This window comes from Equus asinus, chromosome 1 (assembly GCF_041296235.1).
Source record: "Equus asinus isolate D_3611 breed Donkey chromosome 1, EquAss-T2T_v2, whole genome shotgun sequence".
Taxonomy (NCBI): Eukaryota; Metazoa; Chordata; class Mammalia; order Perissodactyla; family Equidae; genus Equus; species Equus asinus.
In genome coordinates, this window is record NC_091790.1 from 139,055,400 (window position 1) to 139,077,763 (window position 22,364).

Sequence of the window (22,364 nt, forward strand, 5' to 3'; positions counted from 1 at the left end):
CCATTGTTTTGATTTTTCTCTCCCTCGATTGCCCTCCTTTAACAAAATTCAGCAAATGAGCTGAGTTTTGCTATTCTTTTGCTATTGAGACTGTTTTTTTTTTTAAATATATCAATCCATGGACCATCAAAATGAAGTGTGTCTTTATATCTGTGAGTGTGCACATGTGTGTGTTTTTATTTCTTCTTTTTACAGCATTTTGTGTTAATCTAGATCTATAATAACTTAGAACAGTCATGCTCTTCTCTAAGAATGCCCTCCACCAAAAAGTCTACCCATTTAGAAAATAGTTCCTAAAGAGCAGAGAATGACCATGTCTTTTTTGTCAGGTTTATGACAAATTTATTTCCAATTTCTCTGAAGTGGGTGTCTCTTCATGCTCATTCTTCCTACATAATCCTCTTACATACTCTTCCTAAAATACGCCTTTCATTATGCAATCTCCTTGTACTACAGCATATGACAGAGTTTGTATTCTGTGGAATCTTAACAGGTATTTTTTAAAGGTAGAAGGAGTTCCATGATGTAAAGACAACAGAAAGAGTTAAACAATGTGGACGAGTATCTTTAGGAGGGAGACCTTACTTATTCTTCAGGGCTAGATGTATGGCATGCAGAGATCCCCACCCTTATCTGGGGATGGAGCTCGTTTTTACCCAAGCATACTGAGAGAACAGTATTCCTTGGAACGCACCTCTGGAAACTCTGACTGACACTGCTCTGCTTACTTTCCTAATCATTTCAAACACCTCAACCTGCTTTTCATGGTTTTCCACCCTTTTGGACAAACGTCCAACCATTAGTCCCACAAGTTCTGAATACCATCTTTCCAATTTGCATTTCCAGTAATAATGTCAAACAAGTAAACAAAAAATATTAGTAAGAATAGAGATGATTAATGAACTTGAATACATCTAGAGAGAAAATAGAAAGAGACTAAAAGGAAGGAAGAATTAGCTGTCCAGAAATAGTCTTTAGAGATGGAGGCATGACGGGACTCCGAAAGCCATAGAAGGAGCTTTCCATAAAGACAGGTATGATGCCAGCACCACATGGAATAGTGATTAAATGAATTTATCACTTATCTTTTTGTAAACAGTCATTATGTCCTTTGTAGGATTGAAGTCTATGTGTGGGAAACAAGAAAGAAGGACAACAAGAAAATCTGATTTAAGTCATAGAAATCAGTCCTGAGGAGTACTTTATAGATTCCTTATTTAATTCCCTAATTTTACAGAAAAGAAAACCAACGTCTAGGGAGGGGTGATTTAGATACCTTTTTCATCCCATATTTTTTCCATCTCATCTTGATTGTAATCGAGTCCATTAGAAATCAGTGTTGAAACAAAAAAAGTTTTAATGTTTTGAACTGTCCACCTGTTTTTATTTGCCAGTTAGTAGTGGACTGAGATGCTGGAATAACTTGCCGTTTTGTCTGGTTTAATAATACATCACTCTATAGTCATAAAACTATTCTTATGATAATTTTAATCAACACCAAAAAATCCAGCACTTGAATATAATGTAAATATGGTTTATTGTATTTATTTGTTAATTGTTTCCCTCTTTCCACTGAACTGTGAGCTTCTTGAGGTCAGTGGCCATATTTCACATCGATTCTATATTCCACACAGCTTTCAGTCAGAGGAGTGAATGGTTAACGCATAATATAAGCTGATTATCTTATTGAGCAATTACATATAAATTAAATTAAGCCAAGGGCAGTTGGTTAATGATAAGATAAACTCTGAAGTTTTATATCTATTTCAAATTTATTTCAGTCCTCATTCAGGAACCCCAGTGACTGCAACGCAACTGCACTTCATGGACCAGCAAAGACGCTTCTGTTCATTCTTTATTGATATTTCTGACAACTGCATTCTCCATTTATCACCTTTTTTCTACTCTATTGATCTTTTTCCCCCCTCTGTCCAATCGGTTGTGCACAGATGTGAACACATAAATGTTTATATATCAACCTATGTGTTGTCATTGCAAAATATGCAAGAACATCATAGCAGTGCATTTTTTTAAAACACCAAGTTCGTAGTTTACATTAAGGTTCACTCTTAGTGTTGTACATTCTATGGGTTTGGACAAATGTAGAATGACATGTCCATCATGATAATATCATACAGAATGTTTTCACTGCCCTAAAAGTCCCCCGTGCTCTGCCTATTCATCCCTACCCGTCTCCCCACCCCCTGGCAACCACTGATCTTTTTCCTGTCTTCATAGTTTTGCCTTTTCCAGAAGGTCATATAGTTGGATTCATACAATATGTAGCCTTTTCAGATTGGCTTCTTTCACTTAGTAAAATGCATTTAAGATTTCTCCATGTCTTTTCATGGCTCAATAGCTCATTTCTTTTTAGCCCTGAATACTATTCCATTGTCTGGATGTACCATGATTTATTTATCTTTTCACCTGCTGAAAGACATCTTGGTTGCTTCCAAGTTTTGGCAGTTATGAATAAAGCTGCTATAAACACTCATGTACAGGTTTTTGTATGGACATAACTTCTCAGCTCCTTTGAGTAAATACCAATGAGTGTGATTGCTGGATAGTATGGTAAGCGTATGTTTAGTTTTGTAAGAAACTGCCAAACTGGCCCCAAAGTGGCTGTACAATTTTGCATTCCCACCAGCAGTGAATGAGAGTTCCTGTTGCTCCATATCCTGGTCAGCATTTGGTGTTGTCAGTGTTCGGATTTTGGTCATTCTAATAGGTGTATAGTGGTATCCCATTGTTGTTTTAATTCCCTGATGATATACGATGTGGTGTACATTTTCATAGGCTTATGTGCCATCTGTGTATCTTCTTTGGTGAGGTGTCTGTTGAAGTCTTTGGCCCATTTTTTAATTAAGTTGTTTTTTATCTTATATTTGAGTTTTAAAAGTTATTTATATATTTTGAATAATAGTCCTTTATCAAATGTGTCTGTTGCAAATATTTTCTCCCAGTCTGTGGTTTGATGAACAGTGCAAATTTAATTAAGATTCTGCTACTAAGTAAAGGCAAGTATTGCCTTCTTTATCTTTCTAGTTGGAAAAAATACAACATTTTATCAAATGTTCATTCACTAAACCAACAGTCAAGAAGAACTTTATGTGTTTTTAACCTCATACCAAGGACTTTGAGAATAGAAATGAGACATGTTCCCTGCTACCAATGGGTCCATAATACACATCCTTTTACTTAAACTTGAGTAAAGAGTGGAACTTCTTTAAAGCATAAAATTCTTGTCAAGCTCCAGCACTGCCTTAAATTATTTTCATTATAATATAATTTGAACATATATGGACAAAAAACAAGGTATACACTCCTTGTCCTTATCCATTTAATACATAACTATTGAGGGCTTATTATGGTTCAGGCACTGGGAATAAAATAGTGACAAAGATAGACAAAGTCCCTGACTGTGTAGGCATGTTCATGCTGGACGGAAAGAAAAAAATGTGGAAACCAAAAGAAACAAATACAGTCATGCTCCGTGTAACAACATTTTGGTCAACAACATACCAGATATATGATGACGGTCCCGTAAGATTAGTACCATACAGCCTAGGTGTGTAGTAGGCTCTACCATCTAGATTTGTGTCAGTATACTCTGATGTTTGCAGGACACATCTCAGAACATAGCCCCTTTGTTAAGCTACACGACTGTGTAATTGATTCTCTTTATTCACAGCTGTTGTGTTCCATGAAGTTGCCACAATGAATTGGCAAATACCTAAACATTGCTTCTAGCGGAAGTGCAGGATTAGGTTCCTGAGAGCCTCTGGTCATCACATTTCCATCAACAGATCAATGCATGATCTTGTTTTATGTGTATTTCTGTTTAAAGACACCTTACTTGATATGTATTGTTGATTCATTAACACTGAATTCCAGCCAACAGCCCATCCCTGAAGGAAGCTTATCAAACACATATTTTCTCAGTAAGGCACAGCAGAGCCTTCTTGCACTCAGGAACACTAGACAGCACTTCAACACTGTGCTTTCGGGGGTCATTTTAAACAGTGAAATCATCAACAAAAAAAACCCACAAAAATCCAAAATATATGGCACCAAATAGACCACAAAATGGACATTTTTTATAGTATGAGAGCTGAAAGAAGATGGCAGAGCTTCATCTTGTTTGACTTCAGCTGGTAATGTGCATGTCAGGTAACTCAAGTTTTTCTCTGCTCTGTTCTTGCCTATGAATGACTTCGAAATACTGATTTGGGGGTTACAAATAACTTTTAGAGAGCAGATGAATGGGAAAATATGGAATCCACAAATAATGAAGATCAACAGTACATAAAAAATTTCAGACAAGGGCTGGCCCTGTAGTGCAGCGGTTAAGTTCTCATGTTCCACTTCGGCAGCCCAGGGTTCGCCATTTCAGATCCCGGGTGTGGACCTACACACCGCTCATCAAGCCATACTGTGGCACATGTCCCACATATAAAGTAGAGGAAGATGGGCATGCATGTTAGCTCAGGGCCAGTCTTCCTCAGCAAAAAGAGGAGGATTGGCAGTGGATGTTAGCTCAGGGCTAATTTTTCTCAAAAAACAAAAGAGAAAAGAAAAATTTCAGACAGTGATAGGTGTTAGAAAGCAAATGAAGCAGGGTTAGGAGTAGAGGGTGACTGTACATTGGGGAAAGTATTTTAGATGAGTGACTAGGGCAGTGTTCTCTGAGGACAGAACACCTGGGTAGGCATGAATAATAAAAAGAAGTTAGCTTTGTGAAGGTGGAGGGGCAGGGAGTGTTGTAGGTGGAGGGCACAGTCTGTGAAGCAGGAGCAAGCTTGACTTGGCTTGTGTGAGGAACGGGACAAAGGCTTTCATGTCTGCAGCAAAAATAGGACAGCAGGAGATGAGGTTGAAAAGGTAATCAGAGGTCAGGTGACGCATGGCCTTGTTGGCCTTAAAAAGAGCTTGGATTCTGTTCTAAATGGTAATGAGAAGCCACTGAGGGTTTTAAAATATATACAAGCTATAGCTTATAACTCTTAAATAATTTTACAGCTCCCCCAAAATTACAAATTAAATTTACCCCCCAAAATACCATTTAAATGAACCACGTTAACTGGATGTGACAAGTAAGGTTTCCCTGAAACTAGTGTTCACAGTGTGACGACCAGGCTGACTTCAGTGGTACCCTGTGCTGTGTGATAACTCCAAGAGTGACCTCACCTCACAGATGGGTCATTTCCTGTTCATGGTTCCTTGGGAGGTTTTTTCCCCCCTAGTCTGCCAAAACTGTAGCGAAAACACTCCCGTTGGCCTGGGCTCCGACATACACAGTTGTAAGGCAGCAGCATCAAGATGATCCAGGGCAGGTTTATATAATTTTTTTGACTCTCACCTAAAGGAAAATATAAAAATAATATTTCTCCTAGAGAACGCCTAAGGTCTCCCTCGGCCCAAGATTTAAACCCACAGCCCTGCAGGATTGTTTGAAAAACCTTGCTCTAACAGGATTTCTAGGGCAGTGAAACTACATTGTATCTACTACAGTGGTGGATACATGTCATTATACGTTTGTCCCAACCCACAGAATGGGTCCCAAGACCAAGAGTGAACCCTAATGTAAGCTATGGACTTTGGGTGATACTGGCGATGTGTCAAGGTAGTAACAGATGTGCCCCTCTGGGGGAGATGCTGATAATGGGGAGGGGGTGGTGTGTGGGGCAGGGAGTGCATGGGGACTCTGTTCCTTCCACTCAGTTTTGCTGTGAACCTAAAACTGCTCTAAAAAATAAAGTTTACCAAAATAAAAAGAATGTGAAAACTACATACAACCTCGCTCTACATGGAAAACTAAACAACACTTCAGGAATGAAGTAAGAGTATATTTAAATATAACTGCCTAAGCTAGATTCCAAGGCAGCCCCAGACCAGACGGAGGACCTAAAGAACAGTCAGCAAGCAATGGCTGAGGCCTGGGGAAAAGAGAGCTCCTGGTGCCTGTGTAGGTGTTGAGAGGGAATTAAGGGGTCAGGCAGGGCTTGATCAGGATCATAGGACTGGACAGTTTGCGAGAAGGAGAGAGTAGTAACATTCTCAACCGGTAGAAAGCAGCGCGAACAGAGGCTTGAAGGCCAGAAGGGATTCCGTGTGCAGCAGGATCGTGAACGCAGTCGACTGGCTGGAGCAGAGGGTTTTGATTAGTGGACCAGGGGGAAAACACATTGGAACGCCTGGTCCTGCCATTTCAGCACCAGTCTGCCCCAGTGGGATCAGATGGCGGTACTCACAGCCAGGACTGTCTTGTTAGAGCCCTGGCCGTGGGATCTGTGGCATGGAGGTACTTTCTCAATGTAGCTATTTGTACTGAGCCTGTCACTAGCTCTGCAGGAGGTAAAAATCACTTGACAGTCTCTCCTGGCTCTCACCCATCCAAAGCGTGAGAGAGAGTGGGGGTGGCAGAGTGGGTGGGCGTTGGGGAGAGTGAGTCCTTAAGAACTGAAGGAGAGTGAAGGGCAGTGAGAGGCTTACCCGCAGGCTGGGGGCACCCGTGCCAGGCAAGCAGGCCCCACAATGGAGTCCCTGTACCCTCTCATCCTCCCTGGAGTTAGCCTTTCCCTCTCAAAGTGCTTGGTTCACTATGGAAATCTCTCTTCTTCTCGCTCTCTTTCTTGCACACAAGTATGAGAGTGCACACACATACACATGCACACACAATTATTGTCAAAAATCACTTTGGAATTTAAACTCTCAGCTAAGGATCCTTCTAAATGGAAAGCTACATTTTACTACAGTTCTGTTGGTTCCCTAGTACACTGCGAATGCAAACTTCTCAGCACATGCAGTACAGTCGTTTAAGCCCATTTGACTTCTTAAGGCGAAGGTGATAACATTTTGGATTTCATTTTTGTTTGTCCTATAAGAGTCTTGAGTTTTGGCCAAAAACCCAGGCCCTGGATGAATGTGCTTTAGACCTCGCTTTTTGTCACGGGGCCAAGTGGACTTGGGAGAGAGGGTGGAGCTGTCTGTTCAGACATGATTTTTAGTTTTGCCCTTTGCCTCTGGAGCCAGGGCCCTGGCCCACATCCAGCCGCACGAAGAGAAGATTATGGTATTTTCTAGGTAATTTTAAGGAGCACAAACCCAAAGTAAAGTCAGGTGGCTTCAAGTCTGCACTGAATTTTTCATGTTAGGGATTTGTCATGATTTGGGTTTTCAGCAGAGCTGTATTTTACTTGATGAAGGGAGCTGTATTCTTCTGGAGACAGGCATGTTTTGGTTGTTTGCTAATGACCTCTGGTTTTGCTTATGGGGAGTTTTGTTAACAAATGGAAATGTAGCAAAATAAAACACTCTCTTTCGTACTTTCTTTTTTCTCTTTTTCTTCTTATTTAAACAATGGGAACCCTTGTGATAAACTGTCAAAACCAGGCTATAGATATTGGTTATTGTAGCATCATTAATATTGTGTAAAAATAAATTAGTCACTTCGCAATCAAACACATTCTTCTGATCCCCTGTCGGTGCTTTTAAACAGAGCCTTCCCCTCGCTGTTTGATAGATCCTATTGTTAAGAGAAGAGAACTGTAGCGATGTATTCAACAACTCTGAAAATTTTCCAACCTCAGGAACCCATTCAGCAGTAATTAGCCTTTATGGAGGCTGATAAGGAGAGCCCAGCAGGGGCCTGCCTGCTCTTGAGTTTACAGGTTAACCCCAGCCCCCGGAGGAGAGGGTTCAGCTTTAGGACCACGTCTTGCTCAGTCTGCCCTGCCTGCTTGCTTTGCCTTTTCCTGCCCTCTCACCCATCCCCTATCTCACCCTCTGACTATCTTTTCCAGATAAAAAGAAGTCAAGACTGAGCCTGCAGAGGGTGACAAAATCCAACCAAATAAACTCTAATCTCAAGCACAGAAGACTTCTGGTTCAGGGAAAAATAACTCTGTCTGGCAATAACTCTGTTCAGGCAAAAGTGACTGAATTAACAGATTGTAATTTCTGGTTCTAGTTTCACTGGGTCCTTGCAGTGGTTTGATCCATTTGTATTGGGTTAGCACTGAATTCCACGTAGCTTTCCACTCTCCACCCTCACTTGCCCCGGTTGCCTCAACAATATCACAGAACTATAGGTGTGATTTAAAGCTAAGTTGAAAGTTCAAAGAGGCTCTGCTGTCTTCAGAGAGGGACACACTTTTATATTCACTATAGGCCCCTTTCAATGGAAGGCACAGGGGTAGAGGTGCCGTCATTGATTGCAAAGAGACATGTTCAGGAAAACACCTGAAAAGCTGAGAAGACTCACGTGAGTATTGGACAGCTCTGAATTGGTTTATTGCGTAGCACAATACTCTGCACATTTATCAATACATGTTTAATAAATTAGTAGCTTAGTGCATCAAAAAGGCTTAACTCTATACTCAAGACCATTCATAACATGTCCTCCACCCCCTACTCTACCCAAACCAAAATTATTTTCTATTATTCCTGAGGAAAAGTCCTCAGAGTCCACCAGGCTGTCCTGGCTTTCCCATCTGGGAATTCCATGCTGATTTACATGGCCAGGTCTTTGCCTGTTCTGCTTTCCCCTCCTTGACTGGCTCCCTTACCATCTATCAAAGTCTATGCATCTTTCAAGGCGGGTCCCATCACCTGTCCTAGATAATACCTTCCTTGACCACATCAGACCATGGTAACCACCAGCACACCACCCTGCCCACCTCCCGCTCCGATCTCTGAATTCCTTTGGCACCTAACATCTGTACCGCAGAATTTAGCACCTGGCTACATCCTTGTTCTCTTTCTTTCATATAAACAAGACAGAAAGCCAGTTTCTTTTCCAGAGATTCACAAACACAGTAAATTCCTCTTTTAGTTTTTCCCAAGAAGGTGTCTTTGAGAAGGAATTTATATTCTTCCTTTCTTCAGATGGTGAAATTTATGTACCTCCTTGTGATACGATGTGTTTTCCCGTTTGTCTTAGTTATCAGGAAATTTAGAGATGTTTGAGTACTAGATTGTAATAATCAGCTTATCTCAGGATCCTACTAATAGCTATCTATTCTACCTGCCTCTGTTGGTGATTATTCTTAATTGTGCAGTATATTAAACTTGTAAGACACCAGAAATCCTTTTGAAACAAAGCGAGAAAATAGACTCCCAAGTAAAGAACATTCTTCTCTTATTATTTCATAATTTTCTCTTTTCCACCCGGGATTGTGAGTCCTTGAGAACAGAGTCACATCCTGTATTTCTATTGATTGCCCAAAGTAGAAAGCATATGGTAGGTCCTTAATAAGTTATTATTGACAGATTAATACTTTTGGATATCCTACGTGAAATAACCTGCTCTGTAAAAGTAGGTTGGATTATTTTAAACTGAGATGGAAGCATCTCCTAAAAATTGCATTATTCTAACAAGGGGCCTTGAGCATATCTATTTCTGTTAGCATTTTGTTAAATGTTTAAAATATCAGAAGTACACAATAAAAATCAAAAGTTAAAGTTTTAGCTGTTACAGTATCTAAGCATAACACTTAACACAGGCGAGAAGATTAACAAAATCAATAGTTGACTGCCAGGAACACTTGCCGGATGACAGTGCATTTTTTCCCCAACCCCAAAGCCCTGCTGGCTGCCTTTCTGATAAACACAACATTCAGGTGGTGTCTGACTTATTTTTTTCTTCTCTTATCCTCATTTCACTCCCCTTCCCCTCCCTGTGTAAAATAAGGTAGCAAGCAAGTTAAAATTGGCTTTCAATAAAACTACCTGTGTCAGTCATCAAATTCTTTTTTTACCTTCCTTTTTTGGGGGGAGGGAGTTCCTTTTTTAAGCTCACCCAGGGAGAATACTTTAACTTTGAAAGAAACCACAAGAATGTAATCATCAAGTCATAGCCAGACTTAGCCTGTATTCATACTTTCTGTTCTTTCGCCCCCACCCCAACCTTAAACCCCCCAAACATTTGCCCACCAACACATACCTATAGCTGTTAAATATTTATAGAGGCATGTGTGAATAATCCATATCAATACAGACACTTTTGAGACTTAAAATGCACCCGGCTGACTGGGCTTTACCGTTGTGCAAGAAGTGAGGGCTCCGTGAATCCTTTCTTCTGCTCTTTTAACCAGAGCGGAAATGTTTGCCTTTTCATTTCAATGATAGGCTGCAAGAGTTGCCTTCTCCAACCTTCTCCTTCTAAGCAATAATGTTTGAAGAGAGAATGAGAAGAACAAATAACACACACAACTATCTACATAATTATGAGATTCAAAGATACCTCCACCCCCCCACCTCCTGATCTAACCTGCATTTTATGTCTGATGTTGGAAGATAAGTTAAAACTCATCTTTATCCCCCAAAGTAGCTGTTCTTTTGGGCCAAACCAATGTGGATCCATCTTGGCCAGCCTCATGTGACCTCTTAACCTTGCAAATTGTCCGGGGCTCATAATTAATACTAAGTTATTTTCCCAGGGCCATTTCCAATGTTCGGAATCACTTCACCTCACATTTAGCTTGTATTTGCTTTTTGAATAGAAATTAATTTCAATTTGGCTTAGGCAAAACAGAATAAGGTAGGCAAATCTGTTGTAAAATAGGAAACATCAAATATATTCTACATTTGAGCAGAATATTTTGAACTGCTGCTGTGTGGCATCCTCCATGTCATTCCTCTCCACTGTTAAAATAAGTACAAGTATCAGTTATACTAATATTAGATCTAGTGTAAGAAATTAACACCAGGAGACACAGGAATGCAGACCTACAAAAAACTTGCCTTGACCCTTCGAAAATGTACCCGTCACGTATATATATATATATATATATATATATGAGATCTGGGTATTCGTATCTTAAGAAGAAATGAAATTTGTCTAAATGTTATATTTACTAAATGTTGTGAGACCACTAATGTCAGATTAGCTCTGGGAACTGCCAAATGTTTACTTAGTAATTTAGGAATAAGACTGAATCAAAGTGTAAGCCATGGATCTAGGTTTATAATTTGATATTTTTAAAATCTTTCTTTAAGAATTATATACATACATATACAGTCATACGTTACATAATGACATTTTGGTGAACAACAAACCGCATATACAATGGTGGTCCCATAAGATTAGTACCGTAGAGCCTAGGTGTGTAGTAGGCGATCCCATCTAGGTTTGTGGAAGTACTCTGTATAATGTTCGCACCACAACAGTCATCTAACGATGCATTTCTCAGGATGATCCCATCATTAAGCAGGGCATGACTGTATATTTAGAAATTTATTTATATTGGTGAGACAGTTTGTAAGCCAGATGCTAGAGTGGAGGTTGACAGTTTAAGGACTAGAGTGGAAATGTTCTGCCACTTAACCTACCCACTAGTAAGTGAAATGCAGTTGTACAATTTGACATTAAGTAATAAATAAATAAACAAAACTGCTTGAGCCTGTAAACCACTTTACTTGCTCATCCTTCTAACTTTTCGAGTCTTCGAGGCATGAATACAACCACGCTTCTAGCTGCTTCTAGGTCCAGCCCATTATCATTCCTCTGCATCTGCCTCCTAATACAGTCTCTAAGCAACCTGACTGTTGTCTATATAGTGAAAGCGTCTTTCTCTAACTCCTATCATGTTGGACATGAATCCACTCAGCCATAGTAGAAATAGAATTGGGGCAGCAGCCGCCAAAGAGGGGCTCTTTTGAACTTGCTCGCTGCCTTCTACCTCCAAGTGGTCTTTCAGAGAGAGTATCAGTCCAGTGCCAACTCTCAGGAGCCGCCTTGGCTGACCCTGGTTTTGGCAAGACAGTGACCCTCTCTGCCAGCCTCCACTCAAATAAGCCAAAAGGCAAAACAGACCAAGAGAGCCCTAGCAGCTGAGATGAATGCAAATAGCAACTCAGAAGAGCACCCTCGTCTGCTTAATGTTTTCACAATGGTTCTGTACAGATTTGTGCTACTGAAACACCCGTTTTAAAGAAGAACGTTTCCGTGGAACTGATATTCATAAAAATCATGCCAGTGCCGGAAGTAGTCCTTTTATGAATTAGGCAAAGCTTGTAGTTTTTTCCATGGCTTTAAACACTGAAATACTAGTCAAAACCTGTGAATATGTAGACATTCTTTTATATGGATAATTATCCTCTTTATTGGTGGCGCCTCATGGATTAGCAGGATTCTACCATGCAAATAAGCAGTAGAGGAAGGTAGCGCAACAAAGAACACCTTTTATGTGGCTTCAGTACTTGTTTAGCAAAACTTCTGCATTTATAGAGAAGCAAATGCTAAATTCCTGGATTTCTATAACCTTCCTTCTAATCATTTTAAATTAACTAATGTAAATTAAAGTCCTTATGTATTTTTGATTAATACCCAGAAACAGCAAACAGACCCACCGTACATATTCTAAGAATAGCTCACCCAAGTGCTTACGTCTAATTTTGAATTTCCAGCCATGATCAAAACAGGTAAAGAGATCATTTAGCTATCGTGAGTATTGTTTTAATATTAGCCACAGAAAGATAGATACAGGAGACTTTGTGCTTTAGAAGGATCTCAAATTAAGTTGCAAATAATGTTTTCCAGTGACAGTACCAAATTCCCAACACCTCTTTTGGTCCAAGAGAGGTGGGTTTTTGGTTTGGTTTGTGAGTTTGGGTTTGTTTGTTTGTTTAAGCACTTTCTTTTTATGGTAGAGCCATCCATTTTTGTGTGAGCCTGAAGTTTTGGGGTCCTTTGGTGTTTTTTTAAAAGTGATATTGTGGTCTCACATTTTAATGTTTCCTGTAAGAACTGGCTGGCTATTTATTTTAATTACTTCATAGGAACCCACATGAAAATTTTTGAAGGACATTTTCTTATTACTCATTGTTTAGTATTTTGGTCATCATTTTTTTTCCAGCAGGATATAGTTTTCAAGGTGAGCTTCCATTTGTTGTCCTTTTATTTCAGAATAAAAATATAGAAATTCTACTATTAGTTCTCTGCCCTCTTCTCCCACCTACCCCCGGATGACCACCCCACCCCCCCCCCCCCCCCGCCCTGCTTCTGCTCCACTCCAGAAGAAATTTTCATGGTTTTGGTAAACATTTCTACTAAGTCTGCTTTGAAAGCTAATCATTTAGAGGCAAATGCAACCTCAGGAACCACAGTATTTGGAGGTGTTAGGAGGCGTTTTAACACAAATCTTCCTATTCACCAACCTTCAAAATACTAAAGCCTATTGGGATTCCTAGAGGTGCCTGATAAGAGCAAAATAAGTAAAATAGAGAAAATAAAACAAACATGTTTTCTAGATGTGACTTTGGTACATTTCTAACATCAGAAATAGAAACTCATCTCTCATGAAATCGTTTTGTACTTATCTGATTAGAAAAATAAGCAGCTCCATTCACTGTCAGAAGTATACTTATAAAATCAAAACTTAAATCTAGGGATCAAGTATTTATTGTAAAACGTTGATGGATGTTGTACAGTGTCATTTCTGAACAGAGTTCACTACCTGCCTCTCTTACGTAAATTTAATAGGCTTTATTCGTTCTCCAATGGTCAAATAGGAGGTCTATTATTACTTTCATAATTTCAAATTTTTCATTGAAAACCACACTGGTACATTTTTATACATATATTTTAATAAAATACAAAGTAAAAAACATCACTATGATATGCATTCCACAGAACATCAGGGAAGAGAGCTTTAATTATAATACTTAGCTTTGAATCACTCTTTGTAAAAACCTTTCACTTACTTTATTCCATTCAGTCCTCACCACAGAACAGAGTCATAGAATCACAAAGCCAATGGAAAGCCTTGAGGTCAGTTGCTCTGCCTTCTATCCTGAGATGAAAAATCTATGATCCAAGGATGCTAAGTTAAATTTCGCAAGATCTACAGTTTTTCCACTTTCTCCTATTGCCTTTTCTGCTCCATGTTCCCTGTGTTTCCGCCCACTTTCAGATAATAGAATTTTAGTTCCTGACTCCATGTTTTATAGACATTCAGTGAAAAACAAGAGAACCAAATCCAACTGCACTACTTACAACCTTCGTGCTCTTGGAAAAGTTACTAACTTTCCTGAGCTATAATTTTCTTTTCTGTAAATACTGTCTACCTTACAGAGATTTTATGCAGATTAAATTCAACAACATATGCATGGAGTCAGGTACACAGCAAACACCCAGCAATTTACCCTTCCCTGCCCTTCATATCTGTCTGGGAGGTGACTGGGAACCTCCTTCTCCTCTCTGTTTGAGAGTCAGGGCATTAAAATCGAGCTGATCTGTGTCTGGATATTTTAGCATTTTTGGCACAGCCCTGGAAACTTTTATAAAACACAAGGTGTCGTGGCTTTATTCCGCTGGTATGTGTCACACGTACAGTAGGTTGCGTAACAATGCAATTTTCCTTTTTTCCTGAACTGTTCACTGATGCTAAACATGGCATTAGAAAAGGAAACACACAGGTGAGGGGGTTTTGTCTAGTGAAATCTGATTGTTTTGGAAAATGCTTTTTACAGTAACATGCTGCAGAATGATATTTAGTTTAGTAAATGACCTTGAGTATTTTGCAGAGTAAATATTTAAAATCATCAAGCTTCTGTAGCTTCAGTATGTGCAAATGATATTACAGGATCCTCCTCAAAAATCGTTGGTCAATTTCACCCCTCCTGCCTTTTCAAAACTCATAGTATTCTAAAACTGGTGATAATGCAATAGCAAGCTATAAAACTTTGTGGATCCAAACATTTATGTTTCAAAATTCAAAAACAGAATCTTTAGACCCCAAAGCTTTTGATATATTTTATGAAACTATTTCATGATATATGTGTTTACTATAAAATGTTTTACATTAAGCATTTGAGACAAATTTTTAATGAGATTTTCAGATTAACTTTTGAGTCCCAAATAAAATAGAATGAAAAATTCCTTTATCAAAAAAAGTACAATTAATATTCAAAATAGCACTGCTTCCCATTGTAAGAGTGACATTCGCCTATGCGTACACCATGTGCTGGGCTAAACTTGGGAACTAATGGTTTGTGGATGTCAGTCCATTTGGTACCCTGATAACAGGCTCAATCCTGACCAAGACTTTCCCAATCTGTGAATTTATCAAGGTTACAACAAAGCCTTTGAAAATATAAGCCCTTCTTCCTTCCTTCAAACATGCACAGACTGTAGCCTAGAATCTCTTTCACAGTGAATTTTGTAATGGTATGTTCAGTCTTGGAAGTGGGGGGTGATAAGGAAGTTGGAGAAAACCTCGAGAATAATAGCATTTCAATACAGTCTTATCAAACATGAGAAAACTGGGTTTTGGTAACATGGACAATAGCAGTTATTTCCAGATGGTTAAAAGGTGAAGTCTCCAGGATATACTACAGTTTTGTCTAAGTGTCTCAGAGAAGCAACTATTAAATGAAAAAAGGAAAGAAACAATGCTAGAGATTTACAGGATAATTTATTGAATTAATGTATCAAATAATATTGGCTCCTTAGAAAATGACTGTTTAAAGCTAGATGGTCTTACAAATGATCAAAACAAGGACTGTAGATGTGTTATGTGTTTATTGTATGTCTGTATATGTATATGTATATCTAGACCTCTATGTACTCAGTTTTACTGTCAGCTAGATTACTGAGAGAGGATACAGAGAGTTGCCTTTTTAAAGCATGTGTAAGTCTTTTCCACCCTTTGACTCTAGGAAAAATGTGTTCCTCATGTTCTGTAACAAATAGTGACTGGATAGCTATAACATCAAGAATTTGGGGTGGGAATAATCTTCGCTAAAAGTCAGAATTTAATATTCACCAGTGGTCAGTGAAGGACCAGCTATTCCATGCTGCCTTTTTAAAAAATATATATATCAATAAGAAAAAATGATACAATCGTACTACTTTAAGGTATCATTGGCTATTCGGATTTTCTGGAGAAGGTAGTTTGAATTCCAAAGAGTGAGAGGAAGAAAGAAGCTACATAAATAACAAATAGGCAAATAATTTTAACACCAAATCACACTGCAAACATGGTATATAATAAACATCTTGACATAAAAGAGTTATAGAATATTAAAATATAAAACTATAAGGCTAATGTCCATTTAATTCTTTTTGAGATCTGAATGTCATGTTGTTTTTCAAATTACTCCTACATTAGACACTTCTTGAATTACAAATAAGACATGTCTCACACATACACTCCCTACCCCAGACACACAATGGCCCATCTAAAATATGTGTTGCTTTAATAGCACTGCAATTCTGTTTACTTCTGAGCAGTTCCAGAGCAATATAATTCATGGAGCAAGAAATCGCTTATAGTTACTACCTTAGCAAAATTTTCCATTAGGTTTAGGTTTTTTGTCTCCTCACCGCTTTTTCTCACTCTGCTTTCAGCACCTGCATTTTGTGCATTTGACCTTCACTAACAGTACACTTTGGGAGTCTGCTGTAGTACTGGGAGCCGATTCCCTCCAGATACATTCTTTGAACATTCTGTGCAGAAAGGATTTGATTGTTCATATTGTATGTTATCTTTTTTTGATCTTATTACCCTGGCCTGTACAGGCATTTAGTTAAACCCGTGAAGAGAGTACAGACAGCTGACTGGGTGAAGACGACGTTGGGAGAAAAAACTCCCATTGTTTAGATTTCTGTCAGAGGATATAAGAATACTTAATTTCTTTTATCTCTAGGGCTTTCATTATCATTTAAATTTCATTTTACATTAATTGATCAGGGATTAGTAAAGCCATTATGCAGAAATTAGAATAAGACAAGCCAGATGGAATGAATAATTCATGAAGTCCAATTACATTTTCTTTCTGGTGTACTTTCAAACTTGCCTCTGACTTCTGTGCTATTTTGATGTGACAATATTCACTGGAAATCAAGAGTGCCGTTTTAATTTATTGTATCCCTCCGGAGTGGAAGAATTTGTATGCACTGGAGGTGTGCTAATGGATTTCCCCCCAAAACACCAATTTCAGGGCTCTTGGAAATACTGGGGGATCTAGAAAATGTGATTCAGCTTGTATGAAAGTTCTGTGAAGGTACATTGAGCCACACCAGTCCACTGACTTGAGTGAACTGGTTTTAGGTAGAGAAACTAGGGTCTTAGAACCGCGAGATTTTTCACCTCCCAGAAAAGCTACAAATCCCTTTAAAATATGTGTCCCCATTCCCTAGGGCAAAGGAACAATTAAAGTATAAATTTGGCCTAGAGCTGGACTGGAAGCAGAGTTGCAGCTACAGACAAAGACCACGAGGTGGCAGGCGTTGCCTTCAATGCAAAGGGTTCGAGGCCGCCGGGGCTGCCGGGGCTTCCAGAGCATCCCCGCGGTCTGATCCCGGCACACAGACCACCATCGGGTTGGGGCACCGAGCGACTCGCAAAGCGCAGCCCGGCGAGAATTCCGAACTAATGGGTAGTCCCGTCCACCTGTCTGGAATGTCTCGTACGACCGTGTCTGAAACCGCATCCCCCCACCAGTCCCAGCCCCCAGCCCCCAGCCCCTTAAGAGTCCCTCCTCCCCCCCGTATTTATTTATGCCACTGGACAGTTCTAGTAACATTAAAGCTGCGGTTCACCTTCTCGAGGACTTTCATCTCGGGAAGTTTTATGACACTTTGTGAATGTGCAAAGTTTTTAATTAGGCTCGCTAGACAGCCCGAGGCAGCAGCAGCGCCACAAAGTCTTCACGGTCTCTCTGCTTTACAGCACAACAAGCCGCTCTACTCCTTTGAAGACAATGCAGACTATGTGTACGATGTCATGTGGTCCCCCGTGCATCCCGCGCTCTTTGCCTGCGTGGACGGGATGGGGCGCTTGGACCTCTGGAACCTCAACAATGACACCGAGGTGAGCGGCGGCGCAGGCGCCCGGGCCGGGAGGGCTGGGAGGGGGGCGCAGTCGGCCTCTCTCCGTCTCCCTCTCTCTCTCCAAAATGTCCTTTTTTGGACAGACCCTCCAATTGCAGCTGGGCTGCCGACCCCCATTCTTGACTGCTCTGAAGGGAATTGGCAGATACATTGGCCAAAAATCATTTAATCTCACTTTATCCCTAAACCGTGGCAGATCCTGGACAATTGACGACCCTTCTTTGCAAAGAGCAAAACAATACGTGTTCACGCCTTTCCCTACGGGAAAGGACACAGGCATATTTCAGAGCGGTGTTGAAATAACTCTGTTGGCAGACACTTGGAAAAGTACGCTTTTATGCACGCTGACTTGAGATTGTGCTTTTAAAAAGGGCTATTTGTCGGTGTTTGCTGTTTGTATGATTTCTATTTTAAATACGTAAAAGATGATTCTGTTGACTGTTTCTAAGATCTAGCTTCTATTTGATTTTTATAAGGTAAATAATCCTTGTCTAAGCTATTGAACTCACAGGTGGACTTTTACAACAGTGTCTAACTCTGAACATGTATGTTAAACTCAGTATTTTAAAAAAATGAGATTTTAACATGTCACATTTAGAGTACTTCACGTGTGAAAAATAGCCAATTTTTTAAAAAGCAATTGACAATAAGGAAATATTCTTTTAAAAATTATGCTATATATAGATTTATGTTTTAAAAATTATGCCATGTACATTTTTCCTTTTTTCTATTCTCTCAAAATCATTGAGGTGCTAATTCAGTCACTCAGGTTTTTAGTTGGCTTTCTTTTAACATGAATATTAAATGTCCTTCAAGTTAATAAAATAAAACGGTCTCTTCATCATTTCCCGGTTTCTGATTCGGGACAGTTCTCCATAAATAAGAATGGACAGGTAAGAGGAGCGAGTGCTGCAAACTATATGTCAAGGAGAGAACAAGAGAAGGGTCTTTTGAAGTGTTTTGAGCAGGAAACAGCTCAGCCTTTTTAATTAGAAAGCCTACAGCTGGAGGATATGGGGAGTAGCAGACTCCTCTGGTATTTTTTTGTGGGAGGGCGCAGGGAAATATCCTTCAGGTGTTATTATTGAGTAGCATCCTGCAAGATTATATACACCTCTAACCACTGCCGAATAGTTATCTTTTTAAAATATTTCAATTGATGTCTCTTTTTCCTTTTGGCTATAAGAACTATGTGGCAAGGATAAGAATTATGTAATGAAGCATCTTTGAAAATAATCAAAAGACGTGAATACATGCAATGCCCATCATTTTGGATGTTGAAATGTTTACAACATTATTGCTTTTAATAGAAAGATGTTATTATTCTATGTTGTAACGCGTTCCCAAAGTCTTTCATCACTGTTGATTAAAATCACATTGCTTCTATCTGCTAGAATAAACTCATTCACTTAAAGCAACCAAAAAAACGCGCGTCTTCCAGGCTGACTCAAGAGACCCCCATATCAGAAATCAGATTTAGTAAAAGTGATGCTTAGGTGGTGCCCGACTATGAGGCAATGGAGCGAGTGTTCTACAAACTCCTTCATAATTTCTACGTAACTGTTTTTTGTTTTGTCTTTTGATCTGCTTTTTAGGTAAAATGAAATTAATGTCTCAACATTGCCAAAAGTAATTTTTTCCCTTCTCTCTCTCTAGGTATCAAGAGACAAGCACATAAGAGTTTTATAGCTAAATATTTTCAAAAATCATTACTGGGCATGCAAACCGTTTAGTTTTGTGGTAAACATTATTCTGCTTTTATAATGATAATAGATATTTGGAGTCTGATTCAAATCCAGTAATGAACTGAACACTTCGTAAAGCCCTCAATCATTTTTGCCTTCTATCAGGTTGAACAAGATTTTTCAAATATTTGTCAGATTAGGAATGAAATTTGTTTTTTTTAAAAAAGAACCTGAATTCCCAGTTCCCAGGGTGTTTTGTTGTTCAAATCACTGTGCTTTTAGACCAAGTTATTCCAACTGCGCCTGTGCGCAGATAGTTCATATTCACCACCTCCGTGGCACTGACCTCTGCACAATGTAGTAATTTATGCTGTATTTGCAATTAAAATGATTGAGGCTTAAAAAAGTGTGAAAATACTTGTGAAACTGAAGTAGAAGAGTAAGAGACACAGAAATAATATATGGATTATTTTCAGTATAGATTCATCAACTTTTGAAAGATCATTACCAGTCAAACTAATAAAATATATTTTGTCATTTTCTTCATGCATTTGATAATTGTTTTGCACATATTATAAGCCATGACAGTCTTTTATTTTTCTTTTTACCATTTATATCTATGAAAAGAAGGTATTTTTAAGTGGTTAAAATATTAATTGTTCCAGTTTGCTATATTACTTAATTCCCAATAAATAAAATGCTTTAAAATGTATTAAGTATGATTTTTAAAAGGTATAAAAAATCTGTTTCTTTTGAGTGATTATTTTTTTATCATATTCACGTTAAGATTAAACATTTCATTCAATTTTTGAAATTGTTCATAGATAAAATCTGATATTGCATACAGTTGGATAAAGTATGATCTTGTATGATCTCTCTAAATTATAGAGTTAAAAATTAACTGTGTAAACTCTATACCTGAATCTCTCATTTGTTTTTCTGAGTCGCCCACTAATAATAAAGCGTATTGACAGAATATTGGCCCATCTAAATTCACACTGTTTTGGCCCTTGAAAAGTTTGGTTAAAAATTCAGGATCCAGCCTGCACAGCAGGTACCTTTATTATAGAAATTGTGTATTTTTTAAGAAATAAATGGACTGGGGACTTTTGCTTTACATTTTTGCTCACAATTGACAGATAGTGATTTAAGCGGGCCAAAGAATTTTTATTGATTGCAAGATTAAGTTTAAACATACATTCTTACATGTGATGGAGTTTTTATTGCTATTTTAAAGATAGGTATGGGTCAATAATCTCTTATAAACAGATGGTTTCAATTCCTGAATAAGCGAACGCCGGGAGTGCTAAGGCACAGTACATGTCATGTTTCCATCCTGATACGATGTGTTTATTAGATACAGGTCTTAAACTGTGGTGTGAGATGATCTCGGTGGCCCTCTTTTCACTATTTTTTTTTCTTTTTCTTTTAACATTTACCTTTTTTTTTCAATGGTCTGTTGTCATTTCCTATTCAGCATTCTTGTGGAAGGCTCGGAGATCTGATGTTTATATCGGTTATAAACTTCCAACGTGAAAGACAAGAGTTTACAACTCATGACGGCAGAGGGATAGACCCACCAAAATTCTTTTTTCCAAATTCTACTAAAGTTCTTGTAACAAATACTGTAGGTTCCATTTCGGCAACTCGAGTTCACTTTAATAATAATTATTATTGTAATTATCAATGTTTTCAGACTTCAGGTGTTTATTAAAGGAGATGTAAGACGTTTTCTACAAATAGATGGCTACATTCTATCAGGATATGACCCTGGGGACATTTCCAAAGTTATGGATCACTTCCTACACCCTGGTACTGCCAGGAGGGAGGAAAAACAGAAAAAGAAAAAAGAAAAGAAAAGAAAAAAAAAGAAAAGGAGGAGAATTTGAGGTTTTAAAGTTTTTCTCCTGCATACTTTTCTTTCTTTTGATCGTCTTCTCCCCAATGAGGTTTTGAGGAATCAATCCATATTTTTTTCCTGAAGACATGTATTAATATGACTTTTATTCCACCATACACCCCCCTTCTGCCTTGTATAGTATTCTTAATCTTGGTAAGTCCTGACATCTCTCTCTCCATCGATCCATAAATCATGACCTGATCACAAAGTATCACATTTAGCTGTTGTGTTTGTATGTTGGATGTACACCCTGCATAATCCAAAGAAATATTTGTGTCACTCACTGCCCATTGACTGTGGAAAAAAGACTCTCCCTCTTTTTCTTTTTTTTGTTAAAGTGTCTCCTCTCTACCCCTTAATTCAGTGGAGCATATGATTTAAGAACAATGAATCCTTTTTACCCCTGCACAAGGGATGTATATTACTTCATGCACATGAAGGCAGTGGTGACTCATCCAGTTAAACATATCATTGTAAATTTGTATATTTAAATTCATATTCAGAGATTCTTTGTTTCTGTCGTAACCCCTTTGGCAGGTTCCAACAGCAAGTGTGGCCATTGAGGGGGCGTCCGCCCTAAACCGTGTTCGTTGGGCTCAAGCTGGCAAAGAAGTTGCTGTTGGGGACTCAGAAGGCCGTATTTGGATCTATGATGTTGGAGAGGTACATATTTGGGGGGTTTTGTTTTATTTTTTGACTTATATATCTAGTTTAAAGACAGTGAAATTACTGACAAGATCTTGTGGGCCACAAGAGCCCTCTCAAGTGCTCTTGCAAATTTCCATTGCCTTCAGTGGGAGCTTGGCGAGACTTCCTCAGGGCCTAATTTGATCTTCTGTCTCCATGCACAGGACACTGGTTAATGATCCAATGTCCTTTCGGGGTGCTGGAGAATTCCTAGCTATCCTGTGATGAAGCGTGGCACTCCCCATCAATTTCATGA

The 22,364-nt window shown here is 38.8% G+C and overlaps 1 protein-coding gene across 4 annotated transcripts in view; it reads left to right on the forward strand.

Moving 5' to 3' along the window:
* DYNC1I1 (dynein cytoplasmic 1 intermediate chain 1) overlaps positions 1–22,364 on the forward strand; it is a 282,823-nt gene that overhangs the window by 243,387 nt on the left and 17,072 nt on the right. For all 4 annotated transcript variants that reach the window (XM_014859410.3, XM_070508726.1, XM_070508715.1 and 1 more), the window contains 2 exons: positions 17,676–17,816; positions 21,959–22,084. In XM_014859410.3, coding sequence (XP_014714896.1) covers positions 17,676–17,816; positions 21,959–22,084 — 267 coding nt within the window. The remainder of the gene's footprint in view (positions 1–17,675; positions 17,817–21,958; positions 22,085–22,364) is intronic.